General features: G+C 37.4%; 2 protein-coding genes across 21 annotated transcripts in view; one reads left to right on the top strand and one right to left on the bottom strand.

Annotated features, from left to right (window-relative positions):
* Window positions 1-2543, bottom strand: part of mycbp2 (MYC binding protein 2) — a 79570-nt gene extending 77027 nt beyond the window's left edge. For 9 of the 14 annotated variants that reach the window (XM_034694516.1, XM_034694517.1, XM_034694518.1 and 6 more), the window contains exon 1: window positions 1811-2543. In XM_034694516.1, coding sequence (XP_034550407.1) covers window positions 1811-2085 — 275 coding nt within the window. In that variant the 5' untranslated portion in view covers window positions 2086-2543. The remainder of the gene's footprint in view (window positions 1-1810) is intronic. The other 5 variants (XM_034694523.1, XM_034694525.1, XM_034694526.1 and 2 more) reach the window with 1 other exon arrangement.
* On the top strand, window positions 693-17500 carry scel (sciellin). 7 transcript variants are annotated; one of them, XM_034694533.1, is made up of 26 exons: window positions 693-913; window positions 3729-3773; window positions 8254-8273; window positions 8692-8758; window positions 8909-8971; window positions 9058-9126; window positions 9236-9268; window positions 9487-9513; window positions 10351-10422; window positions 10498-10569; window positions 11422-11493; window positions 11576-11644; window positions 11741-11797; window positions 13323-13391; window positions 13482-13535; window positions 13623-13661; window positions 13746-13814; window positions 13899-13958; window positions 14043-14093; window positions 15057-15125; window positions 15217-15270; window positions 15389-15445; window positions 15547-15621; window positions 16309-16417; window positions 16858-16960; window positions 17083-17500. In XM_034694533.1, the coding sequence occupies exons 3-26, from the start codon at window positions 8267-8269 to the stop codon at window positions 17097-17099; spliced, it is 1434 nt and encodes a 477-aa protein (XP_034550424.1). In that variant the 5' UTR covers window positions 693-913; window positions 3729-3773; window positions 8254-8266; the 3' UTR covers window positions 17100-17500. The 7 variants fall into 7 exon arrangements, with proteins under 7 accessions (XP_034550424.1, XP_034550428.1, XP_034550423.1 ...); XM_034694532.1 differs by lacking the exon at window positions 693-913 and adding an exon at window positions 2927-2965; XM_034694531.1 differs by lacking the exon at window positions 693-913 and adding an exon at window positions 2927-2983.
* The last annotated feature ends 1718 nt before the right edge of the window (window positions 17501-19218 follow it).

Raw genomic sequence — 19218 nt, 5'->3', positions numbered from 1 at the left:
GTTGTGTATTCTGAATTGCAGTTGTGTATTCTGAATTGCAGTTGGGTTTTCTGAATTGCTGTTGTGTCTTCTGAATTGCTGTTGTGTTTTCCAAATTGCTGTTGTGTTTTCTGATTTGCAGTTGTGTTTTCTGAATTGCAGTTGTGTATTCTGAATTGCAGTTGTGTTTTCTGATTTGCTGTAGTGTTTTCTAATTTGCCGTAGTGTTTTCTGAATTGCCGTTGTGTTTTCCAAATTGCTGTAGTGTTTTCTGAATTGCTGTTGTGTTTTCTGAATTGCAGTTGTGTATTCTGAATTGCAGTTGTGTTTTCTGAATTGCAGTTGTGTATTCTGAATTGCAGTTGGGTTTTCTGAATTGCTGTTGTGTCTTCTGAATTGCTGTTGTGTTTTCCAAATTGCTGTTGTGTTTTCTGATTTGCAGTTGTGTATTCTGAATTGCAGTTGTGTTTTCTGATTTGCCGTAGTGTTTTCTAATTTGCTGTAGTGTTTTCTAATTTGCCGTAGTGTTTTTTGAATTACCGTTGTGTTGTCTAATTTGCTGTAGTGTTTTCTGAATTGCCGTAGTGTTTTCTGAATTGCTGTAGTGTTTTCTGAATTGCCGTAGTATTTTCTGATTTGCAGTTGTGATTTGCACTTCAGGGCCACCGTATAGATGTGATGGAAGATTTGATTACAAAATTTGGTTGGGCTGCAGAAAAAAATTAGTTTCCCTTCATTCCCACATGACTTGATATTCAGGAGGTTTGAAAACACTGTTTCAAAGAGATAAATGTTGACACATCAACAGCATATACAAGCTTCATGCATGAACTGTATATTGGGGCTCTGAGAATAACAACTGAGGTCTTGGAGGGGGAGGAGGATGCTGCAATGATCAAGCTCCTCAGTCTACAACCTGACTGGCTACAATGACGTAAGTGTATTACCCGCTTATGCCAGAAAAGCAAATGAGTTCATCCACCTCCAAAACACACCCTCACTCATTAACACGTCTAACATTTAAGCAGCTTTTTAGGAAATCAGGTGCAATGTGCTGTGTTGAAATAAAACAATGTTATTATTGGCTCTAAGTATTAAGGGGGAAAAGCCAGGAGGAGGAAACGTCAAGATAACCTGGGGAAGGGCTGATGCTCCTCTACGTCAAGCTAGCAATCGAAACAGTGACGCCGTTGGGCCTAAATACACACAGGTCACTACAATATAGTGTACTAAATGACAAGGTAGCACAATGTACAATGACAACATAACACTATTTTTAAAAATATAACATTAAAGGCAGGTATTTAAGGAGCAATACGTTTGTTTACGTTGAGTGTGCTCCTCATAACAATTTATCTAAACTGCTGTCATGACATTTAGCAAGCTAGCTTGTTTTGGAATATGAACTGAGAGGGTTTATGTAGTTATGTCCTGCAGGTGTGGTGATTAATTTGGGTGACAGTGTTGAATAAACCTCTTATCTACACAGCAACATGAAGGCAAACGTGTCTCCTAAGGGGGAAGTGGTGTAATGTATAATGTTAGCTTAGCAGGATAAGCTAAGGAAGTCAGAGCCAGAATGCTATTTAGCACGCTGACCCCAACAAGAGAGAGCATCAAAATAATGGAGTTCACTGCAAATTAGATGATGTGAATACAATGAGTTATATGACACAAGTCTTACTAGCTGTATTCAAATGAATTATGAATAACATAGGTGTATCTTATGATGACTGCAAGGGTTAATGCTAGCAAACGGTGGTTAGCTCAGTTAGCCACACAGATGACAGCCTGTGTTTTATCATATCTGTGTTATTCAGTCTTCACTCACCTTGCTTGATTTATCCCCTGCTCTTTATCATTGATAGCTGTGGTATAAATCCGTCTGTATCTTTCGGCCAAAGCTCGCCCTGAGAGTAAAAGCTGGTACCGTGTCCGACAGTCCGACTGGGCTCCGGGTGTCGGACAAGAACCCATCCCCGACCCGATGGTTGAGAGATCGGCTCCGGCTCCAGAAACGACCCTGACACCCAGCCCCATGGACGGCGATGAAGAGGGGAGAATCCCTCCACCACCGGCGGCCGCTGCCGCAGCAGCACACATCATCGTTTTGGAGAACAATGCATATATCACACAAAAGATATCACAGCTAGATAATATCTAGCCATCAGGTGCAATCCACTTGTCATTAAATCCGTTACATGTCACATTATTTGGTCCCTCCAAGTTGCAGAAATACCACAATTAGCATCCACGGTCACCGGTTGTTATAAGCGCAAATTGTAGCCAATCTGGTGGTGGTGGTGGTGCAAACTACGGTCTTCCGATCCGGGGCCACAGCGTCAACACGGTGCTCGTCTCCCGTAAAATATGTCTTCTCAAGCCATAGCAACAAAAATATCGAGAAACAGCAGAATCGGTAGCGTTAATTTCCATAAACTGCCTTGTCGTGTTTGGTTTTTATTCGTTCCTGGAATATTTCTTGACCCCAGAGAGGCAGCACCCTCAGTTGGGCTGCCATCTTAGCTCCATCATCCCTCCCCTCCCTGGCTGAGTGTTGCGTCGCTAGCATGCCGGGATATTTTCATACCACTAAAGCAGAGCGATGCTATCATTGATTTATTTCAACAATTATCTCCCCTGCATGCATTATTGTGATGTACTGAAAACGAAAACTGAACACGGGCATGCAGGGTGGGCAGATTGAGCCATGTAGAATATTCTGTACACTGTGCACAGTTGGAATTTGGACATTTAATTTGCAGATGTCAATCCAGGGCCCCTCCCAGTTGGATCTGAACCTGGCAAACTGACATACCTTTAAAGCAATTAAAACCATAAAACCTCTAAATTGACAAAACGTGTTTTGTTTAGACTGTTTTGAATTTCTTTAATTCTTGTCTGTTTCAGATTCAAGATTCAAGAAAGCTTTATTGCCAAGTGAGCTCGCACACACAAGGAATTTGACGTGGTAGATGGAACACAGGTACTTATCAACAAGACAGTAAGGACACAACAAGACACTAAGGACAATACAAATATATAAACCTAAACACAAATCCAAAAACTCTAAATAAAAATAATAATACTATCTGTACAAAGAAAGGTAAAGAAGTGCTTTTAAAGACATGAAATAAGTTAACTTAGCCTAAGCTAGAGTGCACATTTAGTAGATGAATATAATAATAAAATATGTTATTCAAGATTCAAAGGTTATTACTGTCAATTTCCACTATATATACGAAGACATACAGGAAAATCGAGATGCTGTTTCTCTCTTCCAACTCAATCTGGGATAAATTACAATATTGCACATGGTTATGAGGTATTGCACCGGAAATCAAAGTATGTATGTGATGTATCACAGGAGTCTTTAGTGGTTTCTATAAATCCTTTTAATGTGGTTTAATAAATAGCGGCAGGCATTCTGTTCAGTGTTATTATTGTACTCTTTTTTTCAAGTGACCACAGTGTAACTGTGAAATGATTTAATGTGATCTCAAACAACTCATAAGTTTGCACAAGGGTAGCAGATATCCTCCAGTTAGTTAGTTAGTCTTTTCACTGTGCAGGCGCTGTACAAGGCCTACATTGCTCTATCTTCCAACAGCAAAAGCTGCATCTCATATGAAATTTGTGATTGTATTTACCTTTCATGGTAAAGCAGATGCCTATCATGTCTAATGTTTGAAAAATCAAATTGCATGTCTTTCTGAGGCAAATTTTTTAATTTTTTCATCTTGTGACAGAGCCAACTCAAGGGTGCAGGGGGAGCAGGAGCAGTGACACAGCAGGTAAGAAGCTGGGAGACATTGTGTGTTGGTTATTAAAAATCAATCAAAATGCAGTAAGGGTCAAAACACACTGCAATGCAAAAGAAAAGGTCCAGGCAGCATATTCGTTTAAGCCGAAATGTCCAAATACCCATTATGAATGTCTGACAAAGTGTATTTTCATTTAGACAGAGATCTGACTGAATTTCCCTAATTTCAAGGTTACATCTATGTCATAATATTTTCATAAAAGGATGCTCTTAGTGTATATGTTGATGTGTATGCACATTTATTAGGAGAGAGAGAGAAGGATGAATAGAGTAAGAGATGTACACAGGCTCCTGTGTCGCTCTATTGGCTGCGAGGCATTCCAATGGTCCAATGAAAAGAGAGGGGTCGGTCCACAGTCTCTTCTCATAGCAACCCAGGAAGCTCAGAGATTATCATGCGCAGTATCAGAGTGCCAGCGTGTATCAAAGATGACAAGTGACTCCTTACTGAAGAATCTGTTAATATAAAACCCAGAGACTGTCCTCTTTGTGTTTTCACTTTTCAAATCTGAAGGGAAAAGCTTCAGTGTGTTTTCATTTTCTGTCATTGATGCAGGTTGTTTTTGACCTAACAAGGTTATCAACAGAGCGGCATGTGGCATTGAACTGTGTGATCTGTAGATGTGTCCAGAGGCTGCTAGTTTAACTCCTTGGGTGTCTCATCTCTGTCCTTGAGGGGAGGTAGAAGGGAAGGGTGTATATATAGGTCAAGATGATGGCATGAGTCAGGGAAAAGTGTCACAACATGAGCTGAAGGGGCAGGGATGGAGTCTTGATGGTACTGGTAACAACCCAGTACCTCTTAATGTGATTCAGTTCAGAAGTGTGGGTCATAACGAAGGACTGGATTTGTTTGTATTGCTGTGTAGATATGAAAAACATCAATTCTGAGTCTCCAGTTGTGTCATGACTAAAACATCAGTACTGTGTCTCTCAGACGCGTTCATAGAAAAGGTGACGCTCATTTTTTGCTGCTGCAGCTGAGCGTTACATGATCAGGACGTGCTTTGCCTTGGGCAACTTGTTAGCCTAAAATTATTTATTTTAACAGAGTTGTACAACCAGAATTGTCATTTAAGCTCTAGCGCCACCTGGTGTTGGGAATCTAAACTTGAATGTCAGCATCAAAAGAGAACAGAGATTATATTCAACCTGTGGAAATGAATTGTACAACTTCTCAGCTGTTTTAAGACATAAGACTCCAAAGTGCTCATGTTTTTCATTATACTTGGAGTTTGTTTCTATTTGAATTATCTTTGCATGTCACTAGCTCAGTCCAAATGATGTCAACATGGTTGTTTTCTGTTGTGTATCTTTATTAATCTTGTACTCAGTTGTGATACAGAGATCTTTTTCTATTAAAAAAATGTCCCGACCTGTTGGCACCAAGCCCAGTAGTTTATCAAAGCAGTGCTGTCTGCATTCCTCTCCTGCTGTCACCGTGATAGGAGGGGTTCACTTCAGTATCACGTCGTCACACCCCTCTCTGCTATGCACCTTTCATACTTTGAACGTCCCAAACACGGCACACCCAATAATGGAGCTCACAGCTGCAGACAATGCAACATTTATAGTTCTAGAAAAGTTCCTCAAGTTTTTGATGATTAATGTCCACGAGTCAAAAGACCTTACAACACTGATATCTGTCATGATACAACTCAGGATGAAACTACAATAGCTTTGGTTGTAGTTGATTTAACTCAACACGACATTAAATGCTGTTTGGTGTAAGTCTCATTAAAGTTCCAGTGGTTATTATGACTATGATGACGACTGCTGAGGCGTCAGTCGCCGCCCATATGATGTTGATATTGTTAACATGCTGTTCACGTTTCTATGCGACTGGACTGTAAGGTTGTAAGAACCAATTTGATTTATCTTGAAGAGTGAGAATCATTAACCTGAGGCTGGTTATCCGGTTGAAATCCCCATATTGTCCCCTGATTTTATTAGCAGACATAAAGCAAAGTCCACTTTCAGGTATTGTTTGAAAAGTTGCTGGGATATTCAAACGCTGGCATGAAATAGGGTAACAATTTATTAGGTGGCCTGTTTCTTTTGTAGATTTCAAGGTGGCAGGTAAATCTTTCAGCTGCTTCAAAGCTTTATCCGAAAGGCGACTGGACTTGGTAGAAATTCTTGAATTCAAGAGTTTCTACCAAGTCAAGTTGCTCTTCGGATCAAGCTTTGAATTACCACGGCCTGGATGAGAACCTTCACTTACAGCTGCTGTGAGGAACTTTTGAACAATTGACCTCTTTGTTGATCTTGTCCTGAACACGTGTAAGTCCTGTTTTCTGACCCAGAAAAATCTCAAGCTGTTTTATTTTAAATTTCTAACGAGCAACTCATAATCAAGCTTTAATACAGATAAGAATCTAAGAAGAATGTGTGTGCTGTTGAACACCTTGCCTGATACCTACCCTGTGACATGGTGACAGACTGTAATGACTGTATGTCAATAATCCATCTTCTTGATGATGGTCTTGTTTGCTATGGTAGGTCATATAGAGGCACCAGTATTCGTATTAGTCTGTTTCATGACCAGCTGGGACCACCTCACAGGAGCATTAAACTCCACACACACACATAGTGAATATTGGAACAACTATATACAGTAAATAGAGTACTATTATGTATTATCTCTAAATCATGGAATTAATACTTTGAATAATATTCCATTAATAAGCTCAAGGCCATTGAAGGTCAAAGCAGTACAAAACCCCACACCCACACTGCAGCGCTGCCTCCTCGACACCTGAGTTGAATGTCAGGTCCTTCAGCTTTCCACCTAATTCCAGTTCTCTATTTGTCTTGTCAACCTGCAGACAGAAAGCGGAGTAATTGGTATTATAGCGTACACGGTGGTGACGGACAGAGAAAAATCTACAGCAGAAGGAAGTGAGAAAGAGAGAGAGTATGCTTTGATTGTTGTCAGAAGCCACACCCTTGGGTGGCCTTGGAATCTCCTCCCTTAAGGTTAAAAGGCATGAGGAATGAGGAGGGTGTGATTGTGGAGTAATAGACAGGTGTAACTCAGTGATACTTCATTCTGATTGTCGAGAAAGTCCCAGAGGTATGTGCTTGATCTGTTTTACTTTGTCAGTTTACACATATGTTTTATATGTTTCTGATGTTTCAGACTTTTTAGATTGTTTTACATGTTTAGAGATAGTTAATGATTAACAGCGGGTGACTGCAGTGTCTTTTGGAATACTGATTTGATTTAAACAAGATGCTTCGTATGATTCTCCAGGTGGAAGACACAGAAACGTACTTTCAGTCAGGATGATGTTTTGCTGTACTTTAAAACTTCACTCTGAGGAGTTCAAAGCATGAGATAATGATTATTTAAATCACGTCACACACTTAGATTTAGTGTTCTAAGCTGACTGATATCTCTTATTGCTCAACATGAACCCTACATAAGAAAGAATAACTGCAAACATTAAGATTTAAATCCTTAATTGCTTACTTTGGCCTTGATGAGTTGGTAGCCCCGATAGCAGAGATACACAGAGATCACAGCTTTACTTTATTATGTTGTATTGTTAAAGTATGTATACATTTTCCATAGAAGTATTAATACAAAATGATTCTAGAAGTAATGTTTTAATTGAAAGTGATTGTCAATTATTATTGCAACGTCATCAAGAGCAATCTGGAATCATCCAGTTGAAGTCTCAGAAATGTGTGCAGCGTTAAACATGAGATTATAGTTTCTCTTTAAAGTTTATTTTTGATCCTGAATGATAAATTATTTAATCTTTATTGAAAGCTCAAAAACAAGCTCTGTTTTTTAGTTCATGACATCTGTTGCACGCACTCACAACCCAGATCTACTTCACACAAACCAGAAGTAGAAAGACCGAGCCTTAACCAGGATGTTTTGGGGTTAATGACATCAAAGGCTCTCATTATAGTTCACTGTGTGTATTGCGTAAATGTTGTGTGTACAGTTCTAGCTCCCCTCACAGCTGTAGTTATCTGCCTTAAGACTCCTGATAAGGAAGTCTTGAGTGCATGCAGTTGAAAGGGCATGAGCTTCATCATCAATAGCTAATGGCATGTCACAGTAAGCCCCTCTGTTTTGCTGACAATAGTATGTTTAGAGAGGGTGTGTTGTGGAGGGTAGGTGTGACTTGTCAGAACAGATCAAGACAAACCAGTTTTAGGGCATCAATCTGCAGATTTACCCAGGCACAAGGAGAAACTGACGATGACGTGTTCATAAAAAACAAGTCTGATGAGAAAAGACTTTAAAAAATGATCATACTGCAGATAAAAAGTGTTGATTCTTGACATTTATAAGATGAGTTGACATGTGATGATCTAAGGTTGAACTTCATTGATGAAGCACTGTACATGAGAGCTCTTAGCCTACAGTGCCCCCTAGTGGTAAATCCAATGTAGTTTCAACTTCATGAATTCTCTTCTTTTTCTACTTACAGGTGAAGTTGCAAAATGGCATGTAAGTATTAAAAAATGTCAAATAATAAGTAACCACCAGTCACTCTAAATCAGCATATTTTTAAATCTCTTATTCTTGTATTCACTTTTTTTCCTATCATCACTATGTATGCTGTCCAGTCCTTTAGCACAGCCATAAGATCATTCTATGCACATTCAAATGTCAAAGTGTCACAGTTATGAGGCAAACTGAGAGATTCAATGTTTAAGAGGCTCAGGTGCAAAAACTTGAAGTCAAATCATTTATCATCATCCGCTCAGCTTTTTCATTCTTCCACACATTGATGTTAAAGTAGCTGCATGGATCTTATTTAGCACATAATAATCAGACTCTATGACACCCAGTTAGGTTTTATATTGCCTGCTATAACTGTGCAACATCTTTGAATATGTAAGTTCTCTTTGTCTTGTGTTTGCAGTAAGGACAGGTCTGCTGAAAGACGGAAGCTGGATCAAAAAAGCTGATGATGAGGAGGAAGATATCGAGTAAGTCATGTTAACATGAGATTCGTTGTTTATAAATCAATTAATTTTTTTCTAAAACAAGTCTTGTCTGCATTTTTTTAATGAATGAAATAGATGAGTCACCCCTTTGCATATGAATAAATTCATTTGGTACCCTTCTTTCTCCTTCAGCCGTGACCCAAATTTTGGAAAAACTATTTTGGGCAAGCGCAATTCCGGTGAAAGTAACTCAAGGTAAATCAAACATATTAACTGCAACTTGTAATAGTATGAGATGTTCATCTTTTCCGTTTATGTAATGTGTTGTTTTTTTATTTTAGTATACAGAGTGAAGAGATAAACACCACCAGAAGCACAACTACATCATCTGTGCAGGCTCTTAGCAAGAGGTAGGACTTTCATGAACATATGGTATATTTAATACCAAAATAAAAGTAATGTGAGCAGTTAAAACACTCGATGTAGCAAATTATGACAAGACGTTTTTTGTCATTGCAGATTCGGTGGAAGTTCGGATGACCTCGTGGGAAGGTTGGTAGAAAACTAATACAATAAATTAGACTAAACCAGTTCTTTACAAGGCTTTTATTTTACATATACAACCTAATCTTTAAATATTTAATAAGTGATTGCAGCAATTATTCATCCATAAAGTCAGAGTCCAGGAGTCTCATTATTACAAATTAAGAAAAATCAACAGATAATGAACAAACATAAAATCTAACTTTGTATTTATCACATCATTACAGCCCCACCAGTTACAAGCCTAATTCAAGGTATGTAAAAATTACTCTCACAAACCAATGAGAAACAATAATACACCAATCTTTTTTTTTTTTTCAAACTTGATTGATGAGATAACATGAAAAGTGACATAATGAAAATAGAAAAAGAGCCATACACAAACCTTATACAGACTTAGACAAACAGTATATAGACATACCAACATTAACAGTTACAGTAGTGTGTGGGTCATGCAAGACAGGTCTGCGAGAGGGTATTGAGGAAATGAAAATGAAAGAAGCGACAAAATCAGTTTGTGTTATCTGATCTGGAAGGTTTTTTGTAAAGGGCAAGAGTATCGCAAGAGTCACATGAGAGGGAGAAGGGAGACAGGAAGGTGAGGGAAGTGAAAAAAAAGAAGAAACAAGTATTTATTTAAATAATAAAAGTATACACAAATGTTATGTAAATATAGGCAGGTATATAATACAGAATGTGATATAGGCTAGTAATGTAGTAGTCATACTATGGTATATGTGAGATTGGTCAACATCATCATTATATGTAGCACATTAAAGTAATGAGAAAGGCGTATAAGATAACACAGTGATACAATGATTATTTTCATGTATATGGGGATGTTCATAAGGAAAAAAAGGGCCAACAGTGATTATGTAATAAAAGTGTGATAACAGTTGTCCACAAACAATATGGAGTATTCCAACAATAACTAGCAGCGTACCCTAGTGGGAATAGGGAGGGACAGAGCCAGTGAGGAACCTCCCTCTTACTTCAATATTTGGTTGTGAGTGTTTTGCTTTCCTTTTTGTCCTCTAGTCGCCCCCTTATCTTTCATTTTGTTAAGTTATTCTGTGTTTCTCCTCCTTCAGCACCACAACCACCACGGTCACCAAGGATGGAAAGACCACTGAGACCACCATCACCACCTCTGGGGGTCTCAGGTAAAGAATATGGCAACATTAAACTGATCTCCCATTGAATCTTGTCAGTTAAATGACAACTGGGTTTTCTTGTAGATCTCCTGTGATCAAAAGTCCAACCAAGACGGACACGTTCACTGAGCGGGTGCTTAAGGCTTCAAGCAAAGGGTATGAATATACACCAGTGCTATTAGATCCTGTACTTTAGTAATGTACAAACACACAGTAATGTGAACAAGGTATTCTATTACCAAAAAGTCAGTGCTGAAGTAAACAGGGAAGAAGTCTAATCAGTTAAATGTGCTGTAAAAGGATTCAATTAGGAAAATGGATGCTACAGTGCAAATGGTTAAAAGCAACAAAACAATAGATTTATTAAAAGGTGAACAATAATCAGAAGCTCAAAATGTTGAATCTCAATATACTCCATGATATATCTGATAGTTTTACTCAACAAATATCAAAGAGTGTTAGAAGATGAGATACACATTCTACATCTAAAATAAAAATGAGTTTATTTATTGTGATGCATAATTTTAGTTTAATCTACCCAAATTGCCACAATCAGTCATAATAAATCTCACGCTTGATCATATTTAAAAATAAAGGTCTTCTAATATGTGAAGTAAAAAATGGTTTCAATGAAATAGAGGCCTTAATAGAGGTTTAAATACACTTTAATTGCACCATGTTTCTTTGTTGGAGCTTGTAAAAATTATGACATTGATATTATATGAAAATGTCACCTTTTTGTTAAAGTTTGAGACCCAACTATTGGTAAGCATTCGTTTTAGATGTTATAATTTACCAAGTTTTTTTAAAATAAAACATTTCTTTTCAAAGTTTGAGCTTGAAAAAAAAGTTTACTAGTTGTAAAATAGATGCAGTATTTTAAAATACACAATGTTTTAAATACAGAGTAGTAAAAGAGTGTGGGTCCTTCAAATTCAACTTCATTACAGTATGTTTTTAATGTACTTACAAGCTGATCTGTAAATGAACTAACGTCTTTTCACATAGGCAACAATTCTCACCCCTCTCACCAACCAAAACAACTAAAGTGTTGGAGACAACTGTTACCACCAATAAAGAGTAAGATATTACTGATTCATTAAAACATCTTTAAAGGTTTAAAGTTTATACACCATGCACAACTTAACTTATTCCTGTGCAGGGCGGAGGACGGACTTTACGACACACTCATCCCCAAGTCAATCACGGATAATTTCTCACCCATAAACAGGTGATCCTTCTATTCATGAAGAGTTTATTTTAACGATCATTGCACCAGGCAGTCAGGGACTTTTTACTGTATTAAAGTCTATTTTCTCCTTTGAAGCAAAACAACCGTCTCCACGACTGAGACGGTGCTGGTGAAAGGAAGCCCTGGCACCGAGTGAGTTGCATCTCATTATGGGCGTTTATTAGTGGAGACTGTGTTCTCACTTTATTTAGAACTGTGTTCACAAAAACACATCTATGGGAGTTGTTTGTGAAATGTGCTCATTACGCTCTATGTGAGTGGTGTTTGGCAACCAAACTGCAACCACCTTTAAAAAACAGTGGATCTTGATCTGAAAGACTAGTGTTGATGTCACTAGCTATAAAGTTACCTTAACCTAACCAACCCCACCAAGTAATTGTTTGCTTCGCCAAAACCAAACTTCAACTATCCCGAAATAAAATCCCAGGACTTTCATCCAGGAGACTTCATGTTGGCTATCAAAGTAACATTATGGGTGTAACATAAGCTGCTTAACTAATATACTTATTTTAATCCACATTAAACCACCATCTGTTTCTTAACAAAATGCCTGCTAATCACATGCTAACAGAACTGTCAGCAAAAGAGCCCCAGAATTCCTCCTGTCAAAGTAGTATCTGAGTCCCATGAGTAGCTCATCTGTAACTTCACATACATAGGACTACTTAAGTTAGGGAAATAACATACTTATTCAGTCTAGAAAACCATTTGTGCCTAATCATAACAAAATAGCAACCATTTACTCACCTTACTGCAACCATACAACCCAAAAATAAACACGATTCTCCCAGCCAGGGGAGTCGTATCGTTAACTTAGCCATGTATTACACATTTGTTCAGTACGTTCAGTACTAGGTTGGTACTCCAACAGTCATATATATCTTTTTGAAGAAGGGCAGTATATGTCCTTTTAGGGGTTTTATTGAAAGTCCATCCATTCTATTATTCATTTACTTTTTATAGTAATGATGCTAAAGGGTGTTCATATCCTATATTTTTTAAACCCAACAAATTCCATCTCAATACTTTACTTTGACATTGAATTTATCCCATGAGTGTTTTCTCTGGTTTATATTCAGTCAGTTCTACAGACAAAATCCTGCTGCTATGCATACTGAAAGCAAGGGCCAATTCTGTATCAGTCCACCTCTGAAAATAGTCCAAAATGAAAGCAGCATTTACTCCAGTTTAAAAAACGATTGCTTAAATGTTCAATGGTAGTCTGATTACGGAAGTAACTAAGCCCCTTTTGGACTAATGGATTCATATTAACAGCTTTGTTGGGAACCAAAAGGCTTCATCTTGGCTGCATCTAACAAAGTAGAGACTGACTAACACATTGTATGTTTCACGGGACTAGTCGACACACAATTGTTGGTCTTCTCCTTTAAAACTTTGACTTCAATGAGGCGTGCTCTTTATACCATGAGGTCTCAGAGTCCTTACATGAGGAATTTTTATCTCCACCTCCAGAGACAGGCTCATCTGAGGCCCAGTTAGCCTGCAAGTCTGTAACTGGTGCCTCTTTACAGCCACAGAGCCAGGAAAGAGATGGAATAGATATTGCAAGAACTATTTATTTTGTAATAAAAGACCCATCTTTCTGTTTTTCTTTTTAATCAGACTTTTAATTTCACTCCCTCCATTTCTTTTGTAGTTCGGAGGACAAACTGTTCGACACTCTCATCCCCTCATCTGTCAAGAATACTTACTCACCCATGGACAGGTGATCTTTTCATTCACCAAACCTTGAAAATGAATTTTATTGATAATGGAGCAGGCAATCAATACTGAATCATATATTTTTCTTTTGCAGTGAAACATCCGTCTCCAGCACTGAGACGGTGACAGTGAGAAGCAGCAATAATGGGTGAGTTCTGCAGGGAAACAAAACACAGCAACATTGAATACCGAACAATGAGATAAGATTATTTCACTTTTTTATTTCTTTTTCCAGAGATGTTAAAACTACGACCACAACAAGATCTTCCTCAAGGTAAGATCCACTAATTATTATACATAAACGTACAGATTTAACTCAATAGTATCACACAGTTGAATTATAATGTTGTCTCTACAGTGCTGAAGATGACCTGTATAGCACCCTGCTGCCTAAAGCCATTACATCAGGCCTGAGCCCTTCCATCAGGTGAGATATCTCTGTGAATGTAATTAAACACAACACACATCCGTTTCATCCACCTGTCTCTTAAACATAATACTGCCATTGCAGCAGTAGCAGCAGCAGCAGCATCACAAGGAGGGAGTACATCACTGTGGAGAGCAGCAGAGGGTGAGTGATGGAAATACAAAAGTCAAGATATGGAATTCCATAGTTAGCCTCATTTCCTCTAACTTTGTCTTTTGTGCCCTATAGGTTGGAAACTCAAATTTCGTCATCACCAACTTCCACCCGCAGAACCACCAGGTAAACATGCTGAGGACTGCGGAATGCATTTTAAACAGATTTTGACTAAAAACGAGGACATGTTGGGAGTCAGACAGCACAGAATGGGGTTACGATGCCTCCTTATAGCATTATACATTTACAGAGAAAATACTTGTATATCAGTAAGCAATGGTTGATAGTCCAGACTTGTTAGTTATGAGATATTAGAGGATAAGATGTATTTTTAAATGCAAAAAAAGTTTAGATTTGAACTGATTTCACTTTTTATTGAGAACATTTTCACAGTGTCTCTTTTTATTGATGTGTAATGTAACAAGTGACATCAATCAGTAAAAATTATACATCAATTATTTTATTTTTTATTCTGTTAATTTGAAAAACAGATAGAGTATGACATTAGCTTACGTATTTTCAATATTTAACACTGAGCTCACTCCTTAAAACAGTTGCAAGTCAGGTTTTCATTGAGCAAATAAGCTAGCAGCTCTTGCAGAGTTTGAACAGATTTCCTGTCATTAATAAGATAAGATAAGATAATCCTTTATACATCTCCCAAAGGGGAAATTCATGGAGTTACAGCAGCAAATAAGAAGGTAAATGTACAGTTCAAGAATTTCAACAAGAATATATATATAGAAAAGAAATGTCCATCAGAGACAACAGCTTGGCCATAATTATCCTGTCAGCCACCACCTCCACAGGGTCCAGGACTGAGCTGGCCCTCTTCACAAGTTTGTTCAGTCTTGCTCTCCTGTATCCTGATATGATACCATAATAATTCATTTAACCCAAGAGATTACATTGTTGGTCTCTTTGCTGGATGTTTACACATCAGTAAACAAGACTGAATACTAATGTTAGCATGTCTCCTGCTCTGAAACTACTAAAGATACTTATGTCAAAACCTGAAGTAGCACCACATCTGAATATTTTTAGCTCAATATCATACCCAACTCCTTTCTATTCATCTTTGTCAAACAGCTACAGCTCATACAATGATGATATTCCCTCCTCCCGCACCACCTCCTACACCATCAATACCAAGTCAAGGTAACCATCTTCCATCTGTGTCTCTGTCAGATTAAAGTAATGTAGAAAACTTTCTTTTTGTTCTAATTATGTGGTCTATCTGTCCTTCCAGTGACATCTATGATACTGACAACAAAAGCTACTCCTACTCCAAACCAGACTCCAGGTGAGAAACAGAGCCGATGAGGACTGTGTAATACTCTTTTGTTCTCTTTGAATAAACAGAAAGTTGGGTATAATACAAATCTCACATATAACGCATGGTTCATATTGTCTTTGTGTAGTTACAACAGCATCAGCAGTCCGTCTTCCTACTCCTCGACAACCTACAGGAGCAGCAGGTATTCAGTGATGTTCAGTGTGGCGTGCTTTTTAATCAGTGTACAAACATTACACATAAGACTGTTGATTGTACATGCTGATAACCTTGTGACTCTCACAGCAGGTCAGATGACAGTCTGTCAGATCCCATCTACTCCAGATCCTCCACAAAGAATGTGTATGGATCCTCCGAAAGGTAGGAAGAGTGTGGTAGCAATTTCTCTTCATCTTGGAAACAATACTTTTACAAAAAATGAGAGGCTGATAGGCTGTAGGTGCAGCTTTGCTTTGCACTTCAGGCTAATGTTACAATGCTAACAATGCTGATGTTGAGCAGGTAAAATGTACTGTCTAGCATTTTGCATGTTAGCATGCTAAATTAAAGTTGGAGCCTTAGAGTGAAAATCATAGGTTTCAAAGTGTTTTGGAATCATGAATGTCTGTAGCACGGACATAGATGCATTGAACGATAATTATATAGTTAAAGCTGGGTTTGGTAGTCAGATTTAGATACACTTTTTGTTATACTGGTTAAAATGATCTTTATGTCCCGATGGCAATCAATACATAATGTGTTCTTAAAAAAGAGGGGGAAAAAGCCTCTATCTACAGCCGGAGTAAACCTGGGAAAACAGAGTCCTGAGGAAATGCTACATTCAAATTCATGCTAGTTTTCCATGACTACCAACCCTAGCTTTAAGTTTGATGCAAGACAATGCAAAGAAAGTTTATTTATATAGCACATTTTTGCAAGAAGCCAATTCAAAGTGCTTCATATTAGAGTTTTATATTAATTGCTGGTATGTTTTTGTTCTCCAATACTTGTTGTGACTTTACATGAATACATATGATAACGAAAGCTGTCTTTCTCTGCTTTATACAGGGCAGTGCTTGAGAAGGACCTGTGCACCTACTGCCATAAGCCCTTCACTGGTGATGCCAAGATGGTCCTGGATGAGATGAAGATCAACTGTCATGTTACCTGCTTTAAAGTACGCTCATATGTTTTTCTTTATCAGTGCGTGGTTGAAGAAGATGACTTCTTTAGATGATTAACTTGAAAAATACTTGATTACAAAGAAAAACTATCAATGTACTTTGAAGTGAAGGCACATTTTCATTTTTATCAATGTGACCCAGGTTATACTCGTAGGTTGATTAGTGTTAATGATTAAGAAGGCATGTTTTTTGGAATGTAAAACCATGAGCGGCCCTGAAAACTCAAAATCTAACCCCACAGGTGTTTTCACTTGTTTCCCAATCAAACCATTTCACCCACAGTCTTCAGTTGCTACCTGATAGTGTTGGAAACGTGCCAACCCAATTATGGCTTTTATAGCTGATTATAGCTTTTTTACTTTACATCAATTAATAATTAATCCATTAATTTTAGTAGTTCTTTCCTCAAGTGAGTGTTTGTGTGTTTCCACAGTGTGAGGTGTGTAACAGAACTCTGGAACATCTGAAAGCTGGGGACAGCATGTGGGTCTACAAACACATGGTGCACTGTGAAAACTGTTTTGACTCCACAAGAGGTAAGAATTTCACTCCCTTTGAAAGTCCAAAGAGTCAGTGATGATACATATTTCTGTGATTTCTTTGCTGAACAAGGTTAGAAACACCTTATGTTAAATATGATGTTTTTTTCCCCTCACAGAGAGATGGAGACTCTGAGTTCCTCCCAGGCCATCACTGGAGATGTAATACAAGCAGTCATAAGAACACATTATTAAAGATCAGATGGTTAAATGTTTAGCAACTATTTAATCATCATTATTTGGGTGACATTGGGAATACTGTACTTATATTTTAACAAGCTTGCAAAGCTCTATTTAGATCATTTAAAAACATATTGAATGTACTTTTCACTAACATACATACAATAGCTCAGGTAGTTCAGTTGTAACTGTGTCCTTAACATCACTGTCTGTTTTAACCCCTTTCATGAGTTTGACATAGCACTTCTTGCATTCTAGTCTGCATCAAGTAGTGTGAGACACAATATAAGATTCTGTTAGACTTAAGGCCGGGGGCTTTTCTTTGTGCAATAAAGGGAATCAAACATTCTAACCTAACAACTGGTGAAGATGTGTCTATTTTTTGGGGTGTTTAGATGAGTTTAGTTAGTCCTTTTGTTTTTTTTATAATATATTTTTGGGCTTTTATGCCTTTATTTGATAGGACAGCTGAAGAGAGACAGGAAATGTGGGGAGTAGAGTGTGGGGGAAGACATGCAGGAAATGGTCGCGGCCGGGAGTCGAGCCTCTGCGGCGAGGACTGTAGCCTCTGTACATGAGACGCTTAGACCACTAGGCCACCAGCGCCCCTAGTTGTATTACAAAGGTTCAGTTACACAAACAAATGATTCTTGTATTTTACTCATCTTAATGAAAATCCGCAGTAAATACTGAATTGGTCATCATTAAAAGTAAAAAATGTTTTATGTAATTCATTGAGATACTTATACTAATGTGTATGTTGTACTATTCACCATTATTATTAGAACAATCAGTAGAAGCCAATGTAGCATCAAAAACTGCATTTTAAATAAATGCTTCTAGGGAGAAATGTAAGTTTTCAAAGTGCTTTGTTGAGTTACCGTTGACAAACTGATTAAGCTAGCCCAAATGCTTACATAATAATTTGGGAAATGTAACTTCACGTTTTACTTTACTTAAGAGCATTTCATAGAGGATAAGTTAGGAGACTTCTGTCTAATAGATTTTACATTAGCCTACTTCTTATAGGTACAGTCTTAACAGTTGACAAACTTGCTAGGTTATCTGCGGCAGTAGCTTATTTAGCTATACAACCGTGAACTATGCCTTGCAGTTAATGGGTTTCATTATTTAGTCTCTCTATTTCTCTGGCAGAATTTTTTGTGGTTTAGTGGACTTTATTCTATGGTAAACTGACACTGAAATTTTTTTCTGCTACAAAGAGGTTTAATATTTTTTTTGGCTACATTAGCTAGCTAGCTTACCTGGCTCTGAGGGGGAGTACATTTTTGAATGACTTGTTCAAGTCATAGACTGTATAAAATATGAGCTATCCAGACTACACTCGTCTTTTGTACCAGGCTGTAAAAATGTTTATTTCTGCTGTGACGATCATCTTTTTTGAATTTGAGTGTATGTGGTTTCTGGTACTTCCTTAGCCAGCCCCAAGCGGATCTTTGATGAACTGCAGTTTATAGCACTTCTCATAATTATGACTTAGTATCTCATAATAATGACTTAGTATCTCATAATTATGACTTAGTATCTCATTATGAGGATTTAGTATCTCATAATTATGACTTAGTATCTCATTATTAGGATTTAGTATCTCATTATTAGGATTTAGCATCTCATAATTATGACTTAGTATCTCATTATTAGGATTTAGCATCTCATAATTATGACTAAGTATCTCATAATTATGACTTAGTATCTCATAATTATGACTCAGTATCTCATTATTAGGATTTAGTATCTCATAATTATGACTCAGTATCTCATTATTAGGATTTAGTATCTCATAATTATGACTTAGTATCTCATTATTAGGATTTAGTATCTCATAATTATGACTTAGTATCTCATTATTAGGATTTAGTATCTCATTATTAGGATTTAGCATCTCATAATTATGACTTAGTATCTCATTATTAGGATTTAATATCTCATTATTAGGATTTAGCATCTCATAATTATGACTTAGTATCTCATTATTAGGATTTAGCATCTCATAATTATGACTAAGTATCTCATAATTATGACTTAGTATTTTTATTTATTTTTTTACTTTTCCT

This window comes from Notolabrus celidotus, chromosome 10 (genome assembly GCF_009762535.1).
Source record: "Notolabrus celidotus isolate fNotCel1 chromosome 10, fNotCel1.pri, whole genome shotgun sequence".
NCBI classification, from domain to species: domain Eukaryota; kingdom Metazoa; phylum Chordata; class Actinopteri; order Labriformes; family Labridae; genus Notolabrus; species Notolabrus celidotus.
Note: the sequence above shows the minus strand (reverse complement) of the source record. Positions and strands in the feature narration are given on the sequence as shown.